A 25,432-nucleotide genomic window follows, 5' to 3' on the forward strand; every position below is an offset into this window, starting at 1 on the left:
AGCTCAGGCAGCAACCCCGAGCCATCTAGCCGGCCCAGGACCCTGCTCTGTAAAGATCTTCCCATCTGTGATGTCTCTGCTTCCCTGACCTAATCACTTCCAGAAGCTTGCCCTTTTTGTTAGTTTGTTTGGTTTTGTTTTTTAGGCCAAGTCTCTCATGTAGCCCAGGCTAGTCTCAAACTTGCCTTGTAACTGAGCAAAGTTGACCTGAAACTTTGATCTTCCTGCCTTCACTGCCACAGTTCTGGGATGATAGGCCTGGTTTATGGGATGCTGGTGGTGGGGAAGGGAACCCAAGTCTTTGTTCATGATAAGCAAGCACCCCTAGAGCTATGCTCTTAATAACATGGAGGTTAAACTTTAGCATGCAGACATCAGGTCTGTTGAGGTCTGTGTTTCATCACATGCATGCAGAGACATGCAAGTTTCACCCCCCCACCAACAAGGCTAGAAGTTACTCATCATGGCCTTCTTGACCTCAAGGATAGAGGCTTCTGGGACATTGGGGTTCCATAGCTCATTCTTAAATACTTTTTTTTTCAAGCTCCTTTGGCTTCAGACTCACATAGCACTTCAGGGAGGGCACACTCCTAATTAAGAAAGGCTACAAGGCCAAGTGTGATGGGATACACCTGTTGTCACTAAGGCAGGAATGAAGGTGTTTCTCAACCTTCCACATACTGGAACTTCAGTAATACAACGCTGCATCCAGGTTTTTAAGGTGTTGAGGATGGACCCTAGAGCCTTACGCACACTGGGCAAGCACCCTCACCTACAGAGCTACATCCATCCACAGCCCAAGACTATTTCTTCTTTCCTGTTGTTTGTTTTGTTGTTGTTTGTGAAGGAACTGAAGATAGAACCTAGGGCCCCCGGCCTCCCTATGCACTCATATACATAAATATATGTACATACATGTGCTGGGTGTGGCTACACAGAAAAAAGGAGTGTGTGTGTGTGTGTGTGTGTGTGTGTGTGTGTGTGTGCGCGCGCGCAGAACAGAGACTTAGGCAGAGAGCAGGCAGGGTCAACCAGCTGCAGCAGGGCTACAGTAGCTGTGAGTAGTACCCTGGAAACCAAGGTGAACCTTCCCATGCCTCTGTCCCTGCAGAGCTGATGCAGACAGAGGCACACCATGTGCGCACCCTCAAGATCATGCTGAAAGTCTACTCCAGGGCCCTGCGGGAGGAGCTGCAGTTCAGTGGCCAGGCCGTCAGCCGCCTATTCCCATGTGCTGACGACCTATTGGAATTGCACAGCCACTTCCTGGCCCGCCTCAAGGAGCGCCGGCAGGAGTTCCTGGAGGAGGGCAGTGACCGGAATTACGTCATCCAAAAGATTGGGGATGTCCTGGTCCAGCAGGTCGGTACTGTGACCAGGATGGGTCACACCCCTCTCCACCCTGTCTTCCTTCTTTCTGAAAAGATGATGGCTCTGGTGTTATCACATGCCCACCATCCTAGGAAGCACACAGTGCCAGCCCTTGTCCAGCCTGCTCATGTCCTAGGAACACTTGAGGCTGGAATGGCAATCAAACACGTCTAAATACTGTTCAGAATTACATTTTTGGCTAGGTAATTAACCTCAGTTGATGGAGCACTTGCCTGGCATGCACAACGCCTTGAGTACCATCCCAGCACTACATAGAACCTGGGCATGGGGGTTCCTGCCTATAATCTACTTGGGAGGATCAGGAGTTCATCATCCTCATCTGCATAGCAAAGTGAAGTCCATCCTGGGACTAGAGATCCTATCTTAAAAGTAAAAAACTTGTGATTTTGTTTCCTTGGTTGGTAACTTGTTAGGTTTTGTGGGGGCAGGAGGAGGTTCAGGCAGGAACTCATGTAGCTCACCTGGCTTGAACTCGGAACTGATCCTCTTAGCCTCCCCCCACTTCCTGAGTGCTGGGATTACCAGTGTTCAGATACACCAGTTTATGCAATGCTGGGGATTGTGGCCAGGGCTTTGGGTATGCTAGACAGACACTTTGCTGAGTCACATCTCCAGCCCCCAGCTGCTAGGGGATAGTATATGCATGGCAGTGCAGGTGCCTGTTGGGGCCAGAGGTTGATGTCAGGGGTCCTCCATCTTTACACACCTCCTTTTTTTTTTTTTTTTAAGATAAACTATTATATGGGTGCTCGTGCATATGACATGGTGTGCTTGAGGAAGTCAGAGGACAACTTCCAGGAGTTGTTCCTCACCTTCCACCCTGTGCCACCATGCCAGGCTGGGTCGGGGGCTTTGAATGAACCTGGAGGTCACTGTTGTGATTGGTCAGCTGCCCGGTGAGCCCCTGCAATCCTCCTGTCCCTGCCTCCAGGCACTGGGGTTACAGGCACATGCTGCCAGACCCAGCTTTTTCGGTGGGTGCTGAGGACCTAAGCTCGGGTCTTTATGCTTAAATGCTGCGACCACTGAGCCATCTCCCAGGGCCCAGTCTCTGATGAATACAAGCATACTTTGGGGCCAAATCCATCCATTGTGGGCTGCTTACTTCAGCTGATCCCTCCGGATCCAGGGACTAGATGGGCAGAAGGAGTGGGATCAAGAGTTTGAGGCCAGCCTCACAACATAAGAAAACCCTACACTAAAAAGGAAAGAAATCATTCCATGATAATTGCAGAAAATGGATATGACAGGGAAAATGTACTTTTAGGACTCACTTAATCTGTAGCAATAGAGTAGGCCACATGACAGTGTGGACCGGAAGCACCTGGAGAGTGGGGGCGGGCAGAGCTCAAGTTCTCTACCTCCTATGCTTGCTGAGGCGCCAAGGAGGTGTTGAGAGGAAACATTCAGGAAAGATGCAGTTCTTAGCACAACCAGATGAACTAGATGGAAACATGCTCTGGAGCATCCACGCATTCACACTCCTTTCCACGTTAGTTCTCAGGGGAAAGCGGAGAGAGGATGAAAGAGAAGTACGGTGTGTTCTGCAGCGGCCACAACGACGCCGTCAGTCACTACAAGTTACTGCTGCAGCAGAGCAAGAAGTTTCAAAACTTAATCAAGGTAAAAAACAAAACTCTGTGTTTGTGTGTGAGAGGATGTGGCTGTACGATGTGTGGGGGTGTTGTATGGACACACACATGTGCTGTGATGCCGTGGCACATCTGTGGCAGGCAGAGGGATAACCTTGGGTATCCATTCTTACCTTCTGCCTTATTTGAGATGTCGACTCTATTGTTTGCCACCAGACTAGCTAACCCTGGAGCCTCCGGGGACCCCCGTCTCTTACCCCACCCCACTTCAATGTTACTGTGATTACAGACAAGCACCATCATACATGGCTCTATGCGGGTGCTAGGGATCCAAACGTAGTTCCTCATGCTTGAGTGGCGAGCCCATGACCCACTGAGCCATATTCCAGGCCCTTGTCTTGGTTTTTTGAGACAGAATCTTGCTATGTATCACAGTCTGGCTTCAAATTTGCAGATCCTCCTGCCTCAGCCCTCCGAGTTCTGTGACTATGGGGCTGTACCACCACGCCTCCTCACTCTTGTATTCATTCCTTTGCTGACAGGGTCTTGTGGAGTCCATCCTGACTGTAAAGTCTCTGTGTAGCAAAGGATGACCCTGAATTCCTGATCCTCCTGCCTCTGCCTCCCAAGTATTAGGGTGACAGGACTTCGTCACCACAGTCAGTTCATGGGTTGCTAAGGATGGAGCCCAGGGTTTCATGTGTGCTTGACAGGCACACTACCAACTGAGCCACATGCCACCGGTCCTTACTTCTGAGAGCAGTATATAGTTCTGGCTAGCCTCCAGCTAGAATTAGAGGCATGTGCCATGACACCCAGCCATGTGCGTCCTTTGAGGCATTGTCCCACCCAGGGAACCACCCTTCAGAGCTATGCCAGCTTCTTGGAGTTCTATGAGGTATGCATTCTCTAAACCTTTCTCCTTTCGCTGGTCCCTGTGACTGTCTGCAGGGCTGTCGAGACGGCTTAGTGGGTAAAGGTGCTTGCCGTTGTTAAGCCTGATGACTTGAGTTTGGTCCCAGTCCCCACATGATGGAGAGAACTGATTCTGAAAGTCGTCCTCTAATCTCCACACGGGCACATAAACCAAACAAAGTAAATAGCGTAAAAAATAATGAAACAACAACAAAACACTAAAAAACAAAACAGGTGTGATACACACTTAATCATCTCAGCACTTAGGTGGAGGCAGGAGGATCAGAAGTTCAAAGTCATCCTCAGCTGCATAGAGAGTTAGAGACCATCCTGGGCTACATGAGACCCTCTCTCTAAGGAGAGAGGGGGAGAAAGAAAAGAGGAGGAAAGAATAGTGAGGGCAGAGGCAGTAATAGGGGAGATCTAATGAAACCTGTACACAGGGGCTCTTCAAAAGCTCCTCAGTGACACTCTGGTGCTCTTAAGAAATAGCTTCTTGGGTTAGGCCTGAGAATGTAGCTCAGTTGGTAGAGTGTTTGCTTACCACACACAAAAGCCCTGGGTTCCATCCCAGCACCACATACCAAGTGTGTTGGGTGCATAGCATGCCTGTCATCCAGCACTAGGAAAGCAGAAGCAGGAGGATTAGAGGTTCAAGGTCATCCTAAGCTACATAGAGAGTACAAGACTAGCCTGGGCTACATACAACCCTACCTTAAGAAAAAAAATAAAGTAGCTGTTCACCTTTGCGGACACATTCCCAACTCATACAAGAGCAGCAGCCCCCAGCATGAGCAGCATGCTTGGCAGAGTTCAGGGATCTGCTCTCAGCCCCACCAGGAAACAGCGTCAAGTGGCCACTTGGTTCTTAGTTAAAAGATACATGTGTAAATTACAAGTGACTAAAGAGCCAGATTTGGAACAAAGGCGGATACCCAGTCTAGTTCTGGAGGGTTCTGGGACACTAGCTGTCAGCCAGGATCGAGGATCAGAGTCTGTGTGTGCACAAATGTGAACACATACTGGAAACCCAATCTGTGTTCCTCAAACTAGCCCGTAACTGGTTCTCTCTTCCTTTCTTGTTAGTTTCTTTTCTTGTTCTGTTTTTCTTTTTTGTTTGTTTTGAGGCAGTTTCTAATGTAGCCCAGGTTATCTATCCTTGAACTCACTCTGTAGTCCGGGATGACTTTGAAATCCTGCCTCCTCCTCCCGCATGCTGAGATTATACTATCATGCTCAACTTTCTTTTTTAAACTTTTATATTTATGTGTATGTATATGTGCCAGAAATCATCAGATCTGAAACTGGAGTTAAATGTGATTGTGAGCCACCATGTGGGTAGTGGAACCCGAACCTGGGACCTTGTTTAGAACAGTTAGTAGTAGTTGTTTGTTTACTCTTTTGCTCTTTGGAGGCCCACCACCCAGCTCCCAAGTAATCACACACATGGAGATTTATTCTTACTTATGAATGCCCAACTTTAGCTTGGCTTGTTTCTAGCCAGCTTTTCTTAAACTATCCTGTCTATCTTTTGCCTCTGGGCTTTTACCCTTATCTATTCTATACACTTTTCTTTCTTACTTACTCTGTTTAAGGTTGTATAGCTGGGTGGCTGGCCCCTGATGTCCTCTTCTCCTCCTCCTCTTCTTGCTTCTCAATCTTTCCTCCCAGATTTCTCCCTCTATATATTCTCTCTGCCTGCCAGCCCCGCCTGTCCTTTCTCCTGCCTTGCTACTGGCCATTCAGCTCTTTATTAGACCATCAGGTGTTTTAGACAGGCAAAATAGCACAGCTTCACAGAGTTAAACAAATGAAGTATAAAAGAATGCAATACATCTTTGCATCATTAAACAAAGGTTCCACAGCATAAACAATGTAACACATCTTAAGATAATATTCTGCAACAGTTAAGTGCCCTCAACCACCGAGCCATGTCTCAAGCCCCTTGTCTTCTTACTTTGAGACAATGTCTTACCTGCATCTCCCAAGCTGGTCTAGAACTTCCTCTGTAGCCCAGGCTGACCCAAAACTGTTATCCTCCTGCTCTGGGCTTCCAGATGTTGGGATCATGGGTATATACCACCCTCACCTTAATATTTTCACTCTTATTTTTATTTTACTTTATAGACCAGGCTAGCCTCAAACTCAAGATCCTCCTGCCTCAATGCGCCCCAACCATAGGATTATAGGATTATAGGCAAGGCCCACCATACCTGGCTTAGGTCCTTTTTAACAGAGCTTACTGAGTGCCCACACACTTGTGGCCTTCCCATATTTAGAAGGTAATCCCTGTGTTGGTCTCACAGAAGAAAGAAAAAGGTCACAGCAAGGTGACAGGGCAGGAGCCCCTGAACCTAGTCATCCAGTTCTGTAACCTCCACTTCTTGGGCGGCTGGAGAGACGGCTTAACAGGTCTCAGTGCTTGCTGCTCAGCCCGGGGTTTGGAGTTTGGACCCTGGGGCCCTGTAACAAGCCTTGCATCCAGCACATGCCTGTTACTTCAGCTCTATTTTGGGGTTGCAGGAAGATAAGAGAATCACTGAGGGTTTCTGGCTTCCAGCCTTGACAAGAAAACAGAAACTCCAGGTTCAAGGAGAGACCCTGCCTCAAAGGGTCAGGGCGTGGTAGCACAGGTAAGGCCAGCCTGATCTGCAGAGTGAGATACGATCTCAAAAAAAAAGGGTTCGGTGAAGGACACCTGGTGCCCTCCCCTGGTGTTTGAACACATACAGACCCCCAAAAAGGAACAATTACCAAACCAGGTGTGTGTCTGTCTGTCTGTCTTGAGATACAGCTTAGTGATAGAGTATTTGTTCAGCATGCCTGAGGCCCTGGGTTCAACCACAGATACACAGGGGTGGGGATGGTGAAGGAAGGAGGGAGGGAAGGAGAGCCAGGTGCGGTGGCACATGACTTTAATCTCAGCACTTGGGAGGCAGAGGCTAGCAGATCTACCTCTGAGTTCCAGGACAGCCAGGGTCACATGGAGAGACCCTGTTTCAAAAACACTCAAAAATAAAAGAAGGAAGAAGAGAGAAAGAGAAATTAAAATAAGCTATTTCTTTTCCATTTCACAGAAAATCGGCAACTTTTCCATTGTGCGACGGCTGGGAGTTCAGGAGTGTATCCTTCTGGTCACACAGCGCATAACCAAGTACCCAGTACTGGTGGAGCGCATCATCCAGAACACAGAAGGTGGGAGCATACTCTGCCACACTCATGGGTCGGGGTGGGTGGCTGTCTCAATCCACCTGCTCTGGAGTTTGTCAATGGACTGGCCAAGTTCCCTCTTATAATCCACTGTACCGGGTGCCAGGCAGTTAGCACATGAGGACAGGAGCTGGGTGAACCTTTGTCTTTAGCAAAGGCTGGGCCATGGCAAGTCCCAGGTCAGTGTCTGTAAACTAGACATGAACAAGATGAAAACAAGATGATTCCTGGGTTATTAAGAAATGATTTCTGGGGGCTGGAGAGATGGCTCAGTGGTTAAGATCATTGCCTGTTCTTCCAGGGGTTCTGAGTTCAATTCCCAGCAACCACATGGTGACTCACAACCATCTGTAATGAGATCTGGTGCCCTCTTCTGTCCATACAGAGAGAGCACTGTATACATTTAAAAAAAAGAAAAGAAAGAAATGATTTCTGGACTAGAGAGATGGCCCAGCCATTTGAGAGTCCAGCTGCTCTTCCAGAGGACCTGGGCTTGAGTCCTAGCACCCACATGGTGTCTCACAACCATACATAACATGAGTTTCGGGGGAATCTTATGCCTTCGTCTGTCCTCCACAGGCACTATACTACATACATACAACAAAATACCTACACGTGTAAAATAAAATTTAAAAATAAAAAAAGAAATGACCTTTGAGTTATATGGCCAGGGCAAGATCTGAGCTGGGTGCAGTGGGCATAGGTGTTCTCCAAGCACTTGGAGGCCTAGCATTGTATAACACTTTTCCTGGGGAGACATTAATACATGTCTACCTATCCAAGATAGGGATTGGGAATTGACAACAGACCAATGTAACCTATCATCAAAGTACAACTTGATGAACCAATAGTTTTATTGAGGTTACAAAGAGCATGGATAAACAGTTGCTTACAGGAGCAGGGCAGCTTGAAGGCAGCTGCATCACCAAAAGCTGCCGCAGCATGGGTTAGGACTCAAACAAGCTGGAACCCTTGATCTCTCTGCAGGCAACTAAACAAATTAGAGCATGTCCTTGCCTCAGCAATCCTTATTGCTTTCATAATCTTAGACTGGTGAGTTTTAGGGACTTCCTGAGTCTTAACAACTTCTCTCCAGGATAGAATGTTTCAATTCAGAGGAAATTGCTACACAACAGGTAGACAGGAAGATCTACATGTTCTGCACTAGCCTGGGCTACATTATGAGACCCTGATTCAAAAATCAAAACAGAAAGAAGAAAAGGATGACACATTGATAGCCATAGAGAACACAGTAGAAAGGTCATGTAGCATGCCAGGTGCTGGTGGGGGCTGGCACAATGACCACCCCTTCACATCTCTGATAGGTTTGGGCCATGAGAAAATAGCAAGTTTCTCTATTGTGTCCTTCGGGTGGTAGGGGCCTTCTGTTGATTGAGACAGGAAGTGGAAGGGCGACATTTAATGAAGAGCTAAAGGACTTGGGGGGGAATCTGTCTATAATAATGGTAGGGGTGGCTTGGGGGAATCTGTCTATAATAATGGTAGGGGTGGCTGTGTTGTGCTGGGTAGTTGGTGTCATTTGAACCACCACATCCTAACTTCTGCATTTGAGCAAAAGCTAAACTCTAAGCCAAGCATGGTGGCAAGAGGTGGAGGCAGGAGGATCTTCTGCAACTTTGAGGCCAGTCTGATTCACACTGAATTGTAGGCTAGCCAGGGCTACAGAACAAGACCGTGTTTCAACAACAACAAAAAAGCAAAGGCCAGATGTAGTGGCACACTCCTTTAATCCCAGCACTTGAGGCAGAGGCGGGCAGATCTCTGTGAGTTCCAGGACAGCCTGGGCATGTGAAGGGACCCTGCCCTGCCTCAAAAACAAAACAAAACTACCCAAGTGCGGTATTGCAGGCCTGTAATCATAGCACCTGGGAGGTAGGGAGCAGGAGCATCAGGAGTTCAAGGTCATTCTCTAGGAAGTTTGAGACCAACCTGGGCTACATGAGATCCTGTCTCAAAAAATACTGCAAACAGGAACAAACTGAGTTCATTAAACTCTGGGTTATTATTAATTCTGGAGAACCATTTTCATCTCAGAAATTACAGTTGGCAGAGAGTTCTGAAAAGGCCCTAGGGAATACACCTCACAGGTCCCATCCAGATGCAGCACATCCACTTCTGCTGTGTTTGTGAGCATGGGCACAGACACAGTGCTGCCTCTGCTTCTGTGTGGCAGCCGGCACTGAGGACTACAAAGACCTGAGCCAGGCCCTGAACCTCATCAAAGACATCATCTCACAAGTGGACGCCAAAGTCAGTGAGTACGAGAAGGGCCAGCGCCTCCGGGAGATCGCGGGCAAGGTGGACTTGAAGTCATCCAGCAAACTCAAGAATGGGCTCACCTTCCGCAAGGAGGACATGCTGCAGCGCCAGCTCCAGCTGGAAGGCACCTTGTGCTGGAAGTCCACGTCAGGGCGCTTGAAAGGTAATGTCTGCCCCTGGCCGCCTCTGGCGGGTTTCCTGTTGGCTCCACGTTTATAGCCTTGGAGTTCTGGTTGCTGTGTTAGAGCAGTGGGCACCATCTTGGTGTGGTGGGCTCTGTCTTGGATTGAATTCCATTTTGAATTGGCACCACCTGAGTGATGGGAACAAGACCAAGCTTGTAACACTTGAATGTTTTCATGTTGAAAGGAACCAGTGGACTACAGAGAACTGGCTGGAGGAAGTGTTTAATGTAGACGAGCATCAGAAACAGCTCTTCCAGGGATGGGGACGTAGGTCCATTGTTAAGTGCTTGCCTAACGTGCACGACGTCCTGGTTTCCATCCACAGCACCAGGTCAACTTGAGTGCAGTGACAGTCAGCTCTAGGGAAGCAGAAGCAGAAGGCTTGGGGATTCGGGGTCATCCTCAGCTACAGAGCACATTGGAGGCCAGAGTAGGATGCATGAAACCCTGCTTCAAAAAAAGGAAGAGGCTCCCTCAAGCATTAGTCTCTGTGCCCATGACACTCGTGTGCAAAGGTCTCACTGTGAGAGATGTTCACACAGTCCTACGGGGTAAGGCACCAGGCAGGACTGGAACACAAGGGGGCTGAGGCCAGCCCTGCCTGCATCCTTGCAGCAGGAGACAAGATATGACCTGGACAGAAGAAGTCCATTTCGAAACCACCCAGAGGCTGGAAGGACGGCTCAGTGGGTGAGGTGCTTGCCTGAGTTCTCCCCAGCCAAGCATGGTGATACATGTCCGTAACCCGAGCTTAGAAACCCCGTCTGAAAAATCAGGAAGAGGGCTGGCAAGACGGCTCACTGGGCGCTGGCGTGCATTGCCAAGCCTAAAACCTGAGTTAGGTGCTTGTGACCCACATGTGGTGGAAGAATAGAACCAGCTTGCACAACTTGTCCTCCAACCTCCACATACACACCAGGGCATGCACACACCTTCCTTTCCCACCCATTTCCCCTGCATGCCATACACACACATCAAAAAAAAAAAAAGTTCAGGGAGTGATCAAGGAAGACACCCCATACCAAGCCCTAGTGCATGCACAGGCCCACCCACACAAATTTGTGCACACACACGTGGACATATATACACATGCACAGGTATACCCACACAAATGTGAGCGCACATGCATGAACATATATACACATCACACATGTACCCATATACACAAAATAGTAACAATATAAATGAGGGGCTGGAAAGATGGCACAACCTTTAAGCATACCTGCTGCTCTTAGAAAGGACTTTAAATCGGTTCCCAGACCTCACGCTGGGCAGCTTACAACTGCCTGTGACTCCAGCTCCAGGGAAGGATCCGGCACCTCTAGGCACTGAGAGCACTTGCACACACATGCACAAAACCACACAGACACACACACACACATACATATTTAAAAATAAATCCTTAAGCCAGGCAGTGGTGGTACACACCTTTAAGGCAGAAGCAGGCGAATCTCTGAGGTCGAGGCCAATCTGGTCTACAGAGTGAGTTCCAGGACAACCAGGGCTACACAGAGAAACCAAAAAGAAAAAAAGAGTACTGAAAGAACTGAATGGCACATGGGAGCTCTAGCTTGAGTTCTGACATTCTGAGTGGGAGTGCCTCTGGCATTCATTGACACTGAATCTCAAGACTCAGGGACTTTGTGGAAAGGGGTGAGTTAGAATGGGAACTTCTAGGGACAAGAGGCTGAAACAGGGGCTGGAGAGATGGCTCAGGGGTTAAGAGCACTGGCTGCTCTTCTGGAGGACCCAGGTTCAATTCCCAGCACCCACATGGCAGCTCACAACTGTGTAACTCCAATTCAGGGGACTTGACACCCTCATACAGACATACATGCAAGCAAAACACCAATGCACATAAAAATAAATAAATCTTTAAAAAAAAAAAAAAAAAAAAAAAAAGAGGCTGAGGCACCGTGGTGCTTAAGCCCTCGTGAACCCTTCTGGGCATGTGACCTCTGAGACACTCCCCCATGTGCTGGTCTCTGCAGATGTCCTCGCTGTCCTGTTGACTGACGTGCTTTTGCTGCTACAAGAAAAGGATCAGAAGTACGTCTTTGCTTCTGTGGTACGTGTCTAACGTCTTCACAGGTCCTGCTTGCTGGGACTGTGTGGTGGTGGGCCCATGGAGGGAGATGTCCAAGACAAGACATGGGGAGGAAACACAGATAGGAAAATATACTGAGAGTCACCCCGTCTCATGTCCTTCCAGACAGGATAGAATGAAGAGAGAATGAGAACCTGTCTTGCTCCCTGGTGTGGCTCTGGTCCTCATTGAAAGGTGGGAGGGCCTCAAGGGGGACACTGAGGTCAGTTGTCCTTGGGCGAGAAGTTTATTAAAAAATTAGTAATGTCATAAGCAGATGGCAGCATGGAAGGGCTCTAAACAGTTACAGCTCACAAGGCAGAATGGGGACCATTCTTTATAGGTATGAGAGGAGAGAAACATGTTCACATAAGGTGTCTCTGATCTTTGGGTGGCAGAGAAAAGAGACAGAATTCCGGGGTAGGAATACGCTATTCTGAGGAGGTGAGAGCAGTGAGGAGAGGCGCATCTAGTTGAGGCATGAGAACTTAATTGGGGAAATGAGAATGGCATCTGTCATTCTCCTGGAGTGGTACCCGGGGAGTCTTTACTGACTCGGAGACAGGTGCCTGTCTCTTCCCGTAACAGCTGGGATGCCAGAATCTGCTCTGAGGATGGAGATGGAGAGGGCTGCAGGCGGGCCTAACTTGAGCAGTGTCTGGTCCGGGGATAAGCACTTCCTTCCCAGAGTGCCCAAGGAGCCGTTACAGATTCACACACACATTCTCTATACTGGAGTGTTGGCCTATAGCGATGAGGCTTGGGGAAGAGGGAAGGGTTGCTGCCTAATTAGCCCCTCGGTCATTACCCAAAAATCCTCAGTCTTCCTAGCTGCCCAACATCCCTGGGTACTCACGGCCCCGGGGTCTGGCCCAAAGAACCTTACCCTGGTGTATGGATGTTGAACATACTGGTCTGGCAAATGGCGAAAGGCCTGTTCTCTGGAGGTCTGTGGAGAAGGGGATGGGGGCAGGGAGCAGAAGGAAGGGATCTAAACTGAGTTTACATGGCACACTAATAAAACCCCCAATTGGGATTTTCACCATTTACATAGACAAAGGACACAAGACCCATAGGTTCCACATCATGACTGTCAGCTGCTCAGTCCCTGAGTAAGCCTGGCGAGTGACCATGCTCTCCAGGGGGTGGGCATCAGAAAAATGAGAGAGATGGGTAAGGGGAGTGAGGAAAGGTGGCCCAGAGGGAAGGAATGTGGTGTGGGACCCCAAAACACCTGTTTTCAGCGCCAAGTGTTAGCTCAGGACTAATGTGAAAATGAAAGAGGATCCTGAGCCCTCCCGATGCAGATTGTCCTGTAATCAGAGTGAAGGACAGCAGGATCTGCAGGGGTGGAGATGCGGCCACGGCCAGGGGCAGGGAGGGAGCCCTAGAGGTGGAAGGGTCTGTCGGTCTAACAACACCTCAGGAATTCCCCGTCCCTTGTCACCCTGTCCCATCTTCCCGTAAACTGGGTCAGACTGTTTTGTCACAACAGCTGTCCCCCTTTGGCCCAGCACACCTCTGTCTCACAAGTCGTAGATGTCACTGTGATGGCTGTGTGCCCCACCCCACTATCAGGAGACTTGGGGACATTAATGGACTTGAACCAGTTGCACCCAAAGCTTTTAGGAAACATGCAGACACCATCATTCCTGTCCTCCTTCCCCCTTTATGAATTCTCCAGATGGATCACTGTGCATCCCAGAGCCTGTGTCACAGGCGAGACATAAAGTAACCTGCCTTGGTCTCCAGAAATGCAGGGGCGAGGCAACCACAGTCACCCAGTGTTAACACGCTCAGGAGTTCTTATGCAGAAAAGCGCACACTCAAAAAGAAAAATCTTCCAAGCTGGGCTTAATCGCACATACTTGTCATCTCAGGGTTTGTAAATTCAGGGCCTCCTATCGCCCAGGTTGGCCTGGAACTCACTGTTTAGCTGAGGCCAGCCTTGAACTTCTGAACTTCCTACCTCCAAGTCTCAAGTGTTAGGGTGATAGGCCTGGGACTCCCCACCTCACCCAGTCTTGGAGTCCTATAAGGATACCAATTCTATTGGGTTGGACCACTCGAAAGACAAATCTTGTTTAACATGATTATATCTTTAAAGGCCCTGTCTCTGCACACCATCACTTTTTGAGGTACTTGGGCTTAGAACCTCAGTATATGAATTATAAGAGGGTCTGGACAATTTAACTCACAACACTACTTGAGATGGGCCTTTCCGGGCCAGCAGGTGGCTCCGTGGGTAAAGGTGCTTGATGACCCGAGTTCAATACCCAGAACCCACATGGTAGAAAGAGAGAACCAACTCCCACAAGTTGTCCTCCAATCTCCACAGGTATACCATGCATGCATGTGCACACATGGGCATGTGCGCTCTCTCTTTCTCTCTCTCTCTCTCTCTCTCACACACACACACACACACACACACACACACACACACACACACACACAAAATGTTAAAATATTAATAACAAAGATGAGATATGCCCTTTGCTGGGTATACCTGAAATCCCAATACTTGGGAAGCTGAGGCAGGATTGCTGTAAACTGAGGCCAGCAGGGTTTCACAGTGAGTCAAGGCCCCAAAAAGCATTAAAAAGAATACTAAGATATCAATTAAATAGTCTCCAATTAGTAAACCGTTTCTGCTTTGTGCTGGCATGGCAATTCACTCCCGAGAACCCACATGACAAAGTAGGGTGTGGTGGCACACACTTGTATCCTGCACTGGGGAGGCAGGTCCCTGAGGCTCACTGGCCACCTGCCTAGCCTGCTTGGTGAACTTGAGGAACAACAGCCGAGATCACCATCTGCCTTCCACATGAATGCGTATATACACTGGGAGTGGGGGCAGGGTCCACGGTTGTTTGGGTATCGCAGGACAACAGTTAAGTTCCCGTCGCCTTCCCCCATGCAGGACTCAAAGCCACCCGTCATCTCTCTGCAAAAGCTCATTGTGAGAGAGGTGGCCAACGAGGAGAAGGCCATGTTTCTGATCAGCGCCTCCAAGCAAGGGCCAGAGATGTATGAGATCTATACCAGTTCCAAAGAAGACAGGAACACCTGGATGGCCCACATCCGCCGAGCCGTGGAGAGGTGAGCCCAGCTTGTGATAAGTGCATGCCTGTAACCCCAGCACTTATAAACTGGTTGGGATGGTGCATGCTTGTAACCCCAGCACTTGATGTAGTAGAGGCAGGAGGATCAGAAATTCAAGGTCATCCTTGGCCAGAGTACATTCAGGTCTAGCCTGGGATGCATGATGCCTTGTTGGTTGTTTTTTGTTTGTTTGTTTAAAAAACAAACAGCAGTGATGGTACACACCTTTAGTACCAGCACTCAGGAGACAGAAGCAGGTGGATCTCTGAGTTCTAGGCTAGCCTGGTCTACAGAGGGAGTTCCAGGACAGCCAGGCTATATGGAGAAACCTTGTCATGAAAAACAAGCAACAACAACAAAACTCAGTGGTATGGGAGGGGATGTAGGTCGGTGGAAGAGCTTTTCACAGTTAACACGGACCCTGGCTCAGTAATCCTTTCATAATTACGTTTCTTTATTGGAGAGAATGTGAGCCGTGGCGTCGTGTGAAGGTCAGAGGACAACTTGGGGTCAGTTCTCCTATTATATGAGTCATGGGGACTGAACTCAGGCACTGAAGCCACAAGAGGGTGTCAAATGTCCTCTGTCACTCGGCCTAGTCTGCTGAGACAGGGTCTCTTGTAGATCTGGGGCTCCATTATCCCCCTGCCATCTCACCAGCCTGTGCTGACGTCAGGACAGCTAGCCCACGAGACACTGATGGTAGCTGTCCCCTTTCCCCCGCAGCTGTCCTGATGAGGAGGAGGGTCCTTTCAGCGAGACTGAGGAGAAGAAGATGACTGAAGCCCGCACCATGAGACTCCGGGACTTTCAAGGTAGGAGGGGTCAGCATTGTGGGCAGGTCCCTCTTGTAACCCGTGGACCCACATCAAGTTTATGCCACTTCATTGGGGTTGAATGCACACTATCACCCCTTTCAAGAGTTCAATTCAGGGCCAGGGAATAAGTAATAGATGAATGAATGAATGGATGAATGAATGAATGATTAAAAATAAAACATCACAATAAAAATAAGTAAATGGACCTGGGCATGGTGGCACACTCAGGAGGCAAAGACAGTGGGATTTCTGGGTTCAAGGCCAGCCTGGTCAATAAAATGAGTTCTAGGATAGCCAGGGCTACACAGAGAAACCCAGTCTCAAAAAAACAGGGTTTTTTGTTGTTTTTAGTTTTAACGTGTATGGGTAGTGGGCATTTTGCATGTATGTCTGTGCACTGCATGCATGCAAATGCATGCAGAGGCCAGAAGAGGGAGTTACAGGCAGTTGTGAGCCACCCTGTGGATGCTAGGAATCAAATCTGGGTCCTCTGCAAGAACCACAAATGTTCTTAACCACTGAGCCATCTCACTAGCCCCAAGACTTAGAAACTTTGATGCTGAGACGAGAGGATTGATGGGAATGCAAAGTCAGCCTGCATCGTACAGCTATTACCAGGTGAACTAAGAGTATACAGCAAGACGATGTCTCAAAAACAAGAAATGAATTAGTTCATGACAACCCTATTTTCTGGGCTGACAGGATGGCTCAGCAGGTAGCGATAGCTGGCCACCAAGCCCGACAACCCCATTTCAGTCCCTGGAGCTGACATTAGAAAGAGGACCAAGTGCAAGTTGTTGCCTGACCTCCCGTGCACGGCACACTTGCCATGTGACACACCAATAAGGAAATAAGTGTTTAAAACAACCTCAGTTTTCTCACAGAAAATTTAAGAATTAATTTTTTTTTTTTTAGTTTTTAAGTTGGATGTAGCTTACACCTATAATCCGTGTACTTGGGAGACCAAGGCAGGGGGATCTGCAGCCTGGGGAAGAGTAAAATCCTGTCTCAAGAAATAAACAAACAAAATAAACCAGGGCCTGGAAAGATGATCCAGCAGTTATGAACACTTGCTGCACCACCGTGTGGGCCAGAGTTCAGACCCAGCCCCCACATAACCATCCAGATGTCCTGTGCACACCTGTAACCCCAGGTCTGAGAAGTGCAGAGACAGGAGGATTGCCAGGATTTGCTGGCTTACAGCATAGCTGAGAAACAGAGCCCCAGTTTTAAGGAGAGATTCTGCCTCAAATGAATTGGCAGAGTGATAGAGAAGGACACCTGATGTCATCTTCCAGCCTCCATGCATGCACACAGATGTCACACCCAAATACATTCATGTACACTCATATACACAAATAAATGTGGGGTATTTTTTTTGAGACAGGGTCTTTCTCTCTCTGGTCCTGGCTGTCCTGGAACTCACTATGTAGATCAGAGATCCTCCTGGCTCTGCCTCCCAAATGCTGGGATTAAAGGCATGCACCACCATGTCCAGCAAATAAATCTTTAAAAAAAAACCTGGACTGGCAGGATGGTTTAGTGGGTAGACACTTGGCTGCCAAGCATAATGACCCAAGCTCAAGCCCAGATTCCACAGAATGAAGAGAATCAACTCCTGTAAGTTGTCCTCTGACCTCCACACGTGTGCCCACACATATATACAAATAAATAGATGTAATGAAATTTTTTAATTAAAAAAAATATATATTGTCCTTCAAGGCTCTCTGTCTCCTGCCTGTCTGCACTTAGTGGCCATTCTGGTGTTCACGGCGGGGATGAGAGGAGGGTCAGACGACAGGACCACACTATGAAGTTTGTGCTGTTGAAGGGAGGATAGGGGTGCACCTTTGAGGCTACAGGCCAGCCTGGGGCCCCACCCTCACAGCCTGGCTCCAAGGGCAGGTCTCTGGGGCTGACTGCCACTTCTGGGTCCTCTATAGAGCGACTGAGCCTGAAAGACCAGCTGATCGCCCAGAGCCTCCTGGAGAAGCAGCAGATCTACCTGGAGATGGCTGAGCTGAGCGGGCTGGACGAGTCACCCCAGTGCCGAGGCCTCTTCCGAGGAGGCGGGGACCCCTCTGAGACCCTACGCGGGGAGCAGATTCTCAGATCAGCCATGAGCGAGAGTAAGTCAGCCACCCCCTGTGGTATGTTATGATATTGTAGGGTGGGCTGCACAGGGGACCAAAACCAGGCCCAGGACTCCACGTGGCAGACCTTACCCAGGACCACGGTCATGTTGCTTTTCTGTGATCCAGGGAACCCGGCATGTGCGAGAGCGCTACAATTAAGCTACGCCTAACTAACTCCTTTAAGCACTTTCTCTGCCGGTCAACAAACACTCCCTGGGTGACCTGGTCTACCCCAGAGGTCTCAAGTTGACTCAGGGTTAGGCCTGTGGCTCTGTTGGTAGAGACCTTGCGCAGCGTATGTGAAGCCCTGGCATCCCAGCACTTCGGAGACTGAGGCAGGGGGACCAAAAGTTCAAGGTCCTCCTTAGCTCCATAATGAGTTTGAAAGACTTGTCTTTAGGGGGAAAACATAAAGCTTGGGCCTAAGAAATGGCCAGCAGGTAAGGGTGCTAACCTCCATGTAGACAGCCTGAGTTCAATCCTAGAGATCCACATGATAGAAGGACAACTCATACAAGTTGGCATGTGTGTTGTGTCATATGTGTGCACTCACACACATAATAAATAAGTAAAAATATAATCTAAATTTTCATAATAAAGTTCCCTGATACAGATCCTCCTTTTCTGGGACGGCCCCCAGTAATATCCTCAGGAAAATATACTCTTTGAGCCACTTTGAGGGACTTCTGGAGTCCAGAAACGTACCCCAAACTTGGGCCAAAACCCCATCTCGAGCTCTAGCAGGCTGCCAGGCATTAACAGCCATGGTGTAAACCACTGGGTACATATAACCCACTGTCTCCACACACATTCTATCCAGACCATGCAGAGACCCCTCTTCCAGTCTCAAGGTTAGACCCAGTAAGGGGAACACAGGATATAACCAGTGATACAGGAGCTCCTAACAGCACCATTGCAGCCACCAGGGCCCCATGCTGTCCAGCAGGATGGGCAGCCAATGTGTAGTGGCTCTCTTCCATCAGCAAGTCAGACCACTCAACCCCTTGCCTGCACAGCTTAGCAAAAACCCAATGGGTGTTTTGCTCCCTCCAGCCACATCTGCACTACCCATCCACCTCTGTCTTCTGAGGCCAGCCATTGTTCTCAGCCTCCAATGACACAACATGGGTTGGGAACGTTCTCCCCGCCTCTTGACCTGGCTAGAGACTTTGAATGGCAGAGGGTCATTGTAGGGTTTGTAGACTACCCTTACCCCCGTGGGCAGCCCTCCTGTCCAGCTCTCATTTAACATTGTGTCTGTACTGGACCTAGGTAGGGTCTGGTACATCACATCCCTAGGTCTGGCTTGGGGCCTAGATTGCAGCAGGCACCCTGACAAGCTGGAGAGAAAAGTCACACTTTTATTTTTTTGAGGAGACATGAACACACACATCTTCACCCCAGATAGGGAACTGATGACAGAGCAAAGTAACAATGACACCAGTCCAACTTGGGGTCACTAACGAGCAGGAGTGAGGGATTGTGAGGGATTACTTACAACTTAGAGGCAGCTGCTGCACTGAAAGCCACCCCAGCCTAGGTGACAGGTCATGAAAACTGGGACCCGGGAGCTCTCTTCAAGACTTGCAGGCGAAGTTGGCTGAACAGGTTGCAGAGTCTTTTCCCTAGCAGTCCTTTCTGTTTATATAACTTCTGATAAGTTTCAGGGACTTCCTGAGATTTGTGCATTGTTGATTTCCTGAGTCTTAACATACCTCCCTTCAGAACTTCCTGAATCTTACGGAGCCTGCCTCCAAGATGGGTTATTTTCAAACCCAATGGCTGCCCCCGAGGATGATGGCTCAGGATGGGGCACCATTGTTAGAGTGCTTGCCTAGAGCTGGGTTCTATCCCCAGGACTGTCAAAGCCAAAGTAATAGTGTATACCTGTCATCCCAGCACTCGCTGCCATGCTTGTCCTGACTCAGGTCTGGGTTCCCTGCTGCCCCTGGCATAACCCCCACCGCCTGTTAACTCATGTCCTCCACCTCTTCCTCACAGTTGAGGGCATCCAGAGCCTGATCTGCCGGCGGCTGGGCAGCACCAGTGGCCAAGTGGAGGAGGGAGGTGTGTCTGCAGGCCTACCTCGGAGGGCTGAGACCTTCGGGGGCTACGACAGTGTGGGCAGCCCCATCAAGAGTAAGTATGTCACCACCTGCCTCCAAGGCTATGCCCCGGGAAGCTCCTGAGTGGCAGTGTCCTCTACGGTGTGGTTTCTTGAGTTTTTGGTTGTGAGCCTGGGCCTTTAACAGCCGAGCTATTTCTCCAGCATTAGGGGTGTAACTCCTGAGAACAGTCCTCAGCGCTCTGGGTGTTGGGGGCTCTGTACTACAACACCAGGGCTCTGCAGCAGGCCTCCAGGAGCACCCTACCCTGTATTCATTACATGGTAGGGTCTGGGCGAAGAGGAGGGGAGAGGATCCCAGACCCTGTGGGGTTTATAGCATCCTCTTGTGATCAATTTGGGGTCTCTAGGTGGCAGCTTTAAAAAGAAAATGTGCAACAATGACCTCAGGCCCCAAGACTGGCAGGGGCCTGCTAGCAGCCCAGATTCCAAATCCTGTGACGGCAACACCCCCAGTGGCTGTGAGGAATCGCCACAAGCGGTAAGTGACTTCTGGTAACTGATAGTCCAAGTCAGCATAACCGCCACTAACATGACAGCCTTCAAAATTAATCTTGCAGACCCCTGTAATGGCAGGCAGTGACTTGGGAGGGAGGCGGAGGAGAGAATGGGCACAACAGAGTGGCCTTGAACCCCACATTGGTACCACAGGCTATCCAGAGTGTCGTAACAGTTGCCCACACTCCAGGCTTTCACTGGCTCTTCCCCTTCGACTCTGCACACCCAGTACCTGCCCATTGTTGCTGAGGTCTCCAGAGGCTAAGGCCACCTGCCCCTAGCATACAGCTGGACCCTATGTCTGGCGTGGCCACATAAGCTTCACTTCCAAGCCCACCCTACTCTAGAGCTGGACATCAGCCACCCACCCACCTCCCAGACTTCCCCACACCTTCATTTTCCAGACTCCTGGATTGGCATACGTTAAATGGCCATAGGACTTGTACCTCCACAGTCACAGCCTAGTCCTGGGTCCTTTCTTTTTCCCATGCCAAGAACATGTCTCCTCTCATAGTGAGCTGTGGTGGTTTAGGTCAGTCCCCTTTTGATACTATCATCCTCTTCTTCACAGGTGGAGATGCCTAGCACAGAGAGTAGCTCATGTCTGCCCACTGTCCTGGAGTCAGAGGTACCGCCCCTGATCCATCTCCCCCAGGGACGGCATGCCCACATGCCCCGTGTACTGTCATCAGGTAGACCAATTTGGCTTTCTCTCTGCAGCTGGTCCACCGGGTCCAGACACTGTCGCAGCTGCTTCTTAGTCTCCAGGTACCTGCGGCATCAGGGAGGGGACTGGCTGCTGCCGCCTCTTGCTGGTTGGCTGGGTCTAGCCAAGGGCATGATATTCATCAGCCCCATCCCTCTCCCTGTTCCCAGGCAGTCATCGCCCAACAGGACAGCTATGTGGAGATGCAGCGAGTGGCCATCCAGGAGCGCGAGAAGCAGTTCCGGCTGCAATCAACACGTGGGAACCTGCTCCTCGAGCAAGAGCGGCAGCGCAACTTTGAGAAGCAGCGTGAGGAGCGGGCAGGCGTGGAAAAGCTGCAGAGCCAGCTGCGCCAGGAGCAGCAGCGCTGGGAGCGGGAACGTGCACGCCAGCAGCAGGAACTGGAGTTGGCGGGCGCGCGCCTGCAGGAGCGAGAGGGCGAGGCGCGCCAGCTGCGCCAGCGGCTGGACGAGGAGCGCACGGAGCTGGAGCGGCAGCGCCAGGCCTACCAACACGACCTGGAGCGTCTGCGCGAGGCCCAGCGTGCAGTGGACCGTGAACGCGAGCGCCTGGAGCTGCTGCGCAGATTCAAGAAACAGAACACTGCACCGGGGGCACTGCCCCCAGAGGTGCTGGCAGAGGTGAGCGAGCCTGTGTGGCCAACCTGCTGAGCCGGAAATGAGGCTTGGTTTAGTGCTTGTCTAGCGTGCACAAAGCCCCTGGTTCCAACCCCAGCAGTACATTTAAAAAAAAAAAAAGCTGGATGGTGGTGGCACACACCTTTAATCCCAGCACTGGGGAGGCAGAGGCAAGAGGATCTCTGAGTTCGAGGCCAGCCAGAGCTACACAGAGAAACCTTGTTTTGAAAAAAAAGAAAAAGTGTGGTGGCACAGGCCTGTCGTCCTAGCATTCAAGGGGTGGAGGCAGGAGGATTAGATCATCCTTGGCTACATAGCAAGTACAAGGCCACTGTTAAAAGGAGCACATGCCTTTAACCCCAGCACTCAGGAGGCAAGTGTATCTCTATGAGTTCCAGGCCAACCTGGTTACCTGGTCTACGTAGAGTTCTAGGATAGCCAGGGCTACATGGAGAGACCCTGTCTCTAAATTAAAGTTTCTGTGAGTAATCCAGACATAAATTGTGTGGCCATATTTGTGTGTGAGGCATGTATATGGCTCAGTGTGACAGTGGATGTACACAGACTGGTGTGTTTGATGAGTTATAAATCACCAGAAGCACTTGAGACTCAAGCAGTGCTCACAGAATGCAGACTGCACCTTCCCAGCGGTGAACTGGACCCAGAGCTGGGTAGGCAATACCCATTCATCTCCGAGCACTTACCAGCTGAGTTTGGTCCCCGTCCCCCATGCCCCCGCCCCAGGCCAGAGGCGCCAAAGGGCTGGGAAGCCTTCTGTTGGGTTAACAGCCACCAGCAGGCTCGGCAGTGATGTGCAGTGTCTTCTGTTACTCAGGCGCAGCCCACAAGCCACCCTCCCAGTTTCAATGGGGACGGACCGGAGGGGCGCTTGGCCCTAGCCAAAGCACCAGGGACCCAAGGGAGCATGCTGCTGCCTGGCACGGGGCCTGAGTACATGGAGCGACCTGAGGTGGCCCGCTGGGACAGTGTCCCTGCGGAGAGCCGGCCAGCCAAGAGCGATGTGCCCATCCAGCTGCTCAGTGCCACCAACCAGATTCAGAGGCAGACAGCCGTGCAGCAGCAGATCCCCACCAAGCTGGCCGCGTCCACCAAGGGCAGCAAGGACAAGAGCAGCAAGAGCAGGGTTTCCCAGCGCTGGGAGAGCTCAGGTGAGTGGCGCGCACACGCGCACACACACACGAGCTCAGGGACCCCGGAGCACCCAGAGAAGCAGCAGAATTGAAACGACAGACCTCAGACAGGGAACCAGCCACCCAACTCCAGCGTGGGCAAGCAGCATGGCAAAGAAGCAGCTGTCCATTGCCCAACTGCATTTCAGTGCTGTGACAAAACACCCCGACAAAAGGCAACTTAGAGAAATGGTTTGTTTTAGCTCACAGTCCAGGTTTCGGCCCATCGTTGTGAGGACTCAAGGCGGCAAGAGCGTGAGACAGTCAAGAGCACGGGGAACTAAATGCGGTTTGACTAGTGCCCCGCCAGCTTTCTCATTCTCATCCAGATCAGGGCCCAAGTCTAAGGAATGGTGGAGCCCGCTTTCGGGCTGGGTCATTCATGCTGATTAAGGCAAACAAGACAATCCTCCACAGACATGCCACCAGTCACCCTGACATATACAGTCCTTCACTGAGACCTTTGTCCCAGGTTGTGTGGTTGACATAATTAATCATGCCCTTTTACTTAGAAGCTCACAGCTGGGACACAGGACAGGCACTAGGGACTGTACCCAGGGTCTTTGTCCCCTCCGCATAGAGATTCCCCATCTCCTGGTGACACAGAGTGTATTGTGGGATGGGAGTCCATGTCCTAATGATTATGGGAAAAGGATCTTTGCTTGGAAGCCACACCCTTCTCCCATCCCAACATTGTGTGACTCTGTGCCACCTTTCAAGTGCTTATCTGGCTGCCCATGGGGAAGTACCAGGTAGGGGAGGCCTACTTCCCACCCAGATGGCCGAGTCCAGCTCAAGCACCTTCCCTCTTCCAGCGTCCTTCGACCTGAAGCAGCAGCTGCTTCTCAACAAGTTCATAAGCAAGGATGAGAATTCGTCACGAAACCGCCGGTCACTGAGTCCCATCCTGCCTGCCACCCATGGATCTGCACCTGCCCCAGGTGAGCCTGGCCACTGGGCATTGGGGCCACCCACTGATTGTGGCAGCTTCTGACACCAGTGCACCCCATCTCTCTTCCAGACCCCTGCTTTCCAGCCCCAAGTCCAGCCCCAGCTACCACGCCCCCTGAGGCCTTCTTCAAGTCTGGAAGCACATCCCTGCCACCTGCATCCCCAGGCCCCTCACTGCCAACCACACCACTCACAGCCAAGGACGAAGTTGGCAAGGAAGATGTCATCTTCTTCTGAGGGGACCACTGCCCCAAAGCAGACCCCTTTCTGTCCTGATAACCCTTTATGTCTATGGGGATCCCACGGGTGACTGTTACTGTCTGGCCGTCCCCTTCCCCTGCCTGAGCACACCCAGGCACTTGCTCACCTGAGGTTGCCCTGTTGGTGTCTTGGGTCTCACAGCTCTCTGTAGAATTAGTGGTAAAGTCTGGGTAGCCTCTTCCACCTTTTTATATATGTACGTGTAAACAAAATTCTTTTAAATTGAAGGTCGAACTCCAGCTAAACCACAGAGCTGTTTTAATCCAGAGGTAGACAGCACAAGCTGGGGAGCCAGGAGACAAACACAGGTGGGTCTGAGAAGACCCTGGCTCCAGGGGCAGGTTCCATAACCCCCAGAAATCTCTGGGTTGAGCTGAGTCATTAGGCACCAGAAGGCACTAGAATCACCCAGAGTCCAGTGAATCGCCTCCTCCAAAGCAGCAATTGATGCTGGCCAGAGAGAGCCTTGACCAGTAAATGAACTGGGCAGCCCATGGAGCAATGGACTGAGTCTGTGGGTTCAGAAATCAATCTGAAGAGGGGCACCTACCATGTCCTCCCATCCGCCCATCTGAGACACAGAACCCTGGGTTCAGCAGGGCAGCACATATCCCAGACAGACAGTGTTTGATCCCTGTGAAATGAGCAGGTTTTTCCCTGGTCTTTTCCGTGTTCTGCCAGAAAGGTAGGAGTCTGGTCAGTGGCTGATCTGGTCTGGTCTTGTTTCCAGGGCTGGGCACCCATAGGCTCAGGAGGTGACCGGGGGTGTGGTGACCCTGAAAGTGGTGGTGTCTAGTGACTTCAGAGAGCCAGGAGTGGTGTGGGGGCCCCTTGTCGTCTCTGTAGTGTCCAGAGTGTATATCCATCTACCAGACCTCATCCGTGCCATGTTGCTAATCAGTGTTTTGTGCTTTTTTTGTACTGAGATGTATCAGAGCACTTTAGGAAAGTTGTTTTTAAGTTCCCACTTGGTGAAGAGAACATTCCAGGACCCCACCCCTGACACTATGATTTTTTGGACTTAGAAGGTGGCCCTGGGTCGGGTTTATCACATCTGCCCGGTGGCCAGGTGTGTCTCATCCGTGTCGTGCACACAGTAGAGCAATGTCCTCAGTGTATCCGTCACCAGCAGCCGAGGTTCCTCCTTGGTGGACCTTGTTCGGAAAGCTGGTGAGCTGGCAACATTCCCAACTCTGAGAATGAGTGGCATCCCTTGTCAGTTGTGACCGTGATCTTCGTCTACCCCGTGATTATTTTCACAGTGATAACAGAGCATCCTGGCCATGGGGTATTCTGGAATCACCCTAGAACTTATGACCAGATTCTAGCAATAAAAGTATCCAAAGGA

The 25,432-nt window shown here is 50.4% G+C and overlaps 1 protein-coding gene across 2 annotated transcripts in view; it reads left to right on the top strand.

The window, feature by feature from the left end:
* The window catches only part of LOC131898408 (rho guanine nucleotide exchange factor 18), a 67,214-nt gene extending 41,782 nt beyond the window's left edge, over positions 1-25,432 (top strand). For both annotated transcript variants that reach the window (XM_059249554.1, XM_059249553.1), the window contains 16 exons: positions 1,112-1,362; positions 2,890-3,015; positions 6,977-7,094; positions 9,304-9,552; positions 11,566-11,642; positions 14,581-14,759; positions 15,489-15,577; positions 17,524-17,709; positions 19,717-19,854; positions 20,191-20,321; positions 20,910-20,966; positions 21,059-21,106; positions 21,215-21,685; positions 22,518-22,851; positions 23,688-23,813; positions 23,894-25,432. In XM_059249554.1, the coding sequence (XP_059105537.1) occupies positions 1,112-1,362; positions 2,890-3,015; positions 6,977-7,094; positions 9,304-9,552; positions 11,566-11,642; positions 14,581-14,759; positions 15,489-15,577; positions 17,524-17,709; positions 19,717-19,854; positions 20,191-20,321; positions 20,910-20,966; positions 21,059-21,106; positions 21,215-21,685; positions 22,518-22,851; positions 23,688-23,813; positions 23,894-24,060 (2,747 nt within the window). In that variant the 3' untranslated portion in view covers positions 24,061-25,432. The remainder of the gene's footprint in view (positions 1-1,111; positions 1,363-2,889; positions 3,016-6,976; positions 7,095-9,303; positions 9,553-11,565; positions 11,643-14,580; positions 14,760-15,488; positions 15,578-17,523; positions 17,710-19,716; positions 19,855-20,190; positions 20,322-20,909; positions 20,967-21,058; positions 21,107-21,214; positions 21,686-22,517; positions 22,852-23,687; positions 23,814-23,893) is intronic.

Source organism: Peromyscus eremicus, chromosome 23 (genome assembly GCF_949786415.1).
Source record: "Peromyscus eremicus chromosome 23, PerEre_H2_v1, whole genome shotgun sequence".
In the NCBI taxonomy this organism is placed as follows: domain Eukaryota; kingdom Metazoa; phylum Chordata; class Mammalia; order Rodentia; family Cricetidae; genus Peromyscus; species Peromyscus eremicus.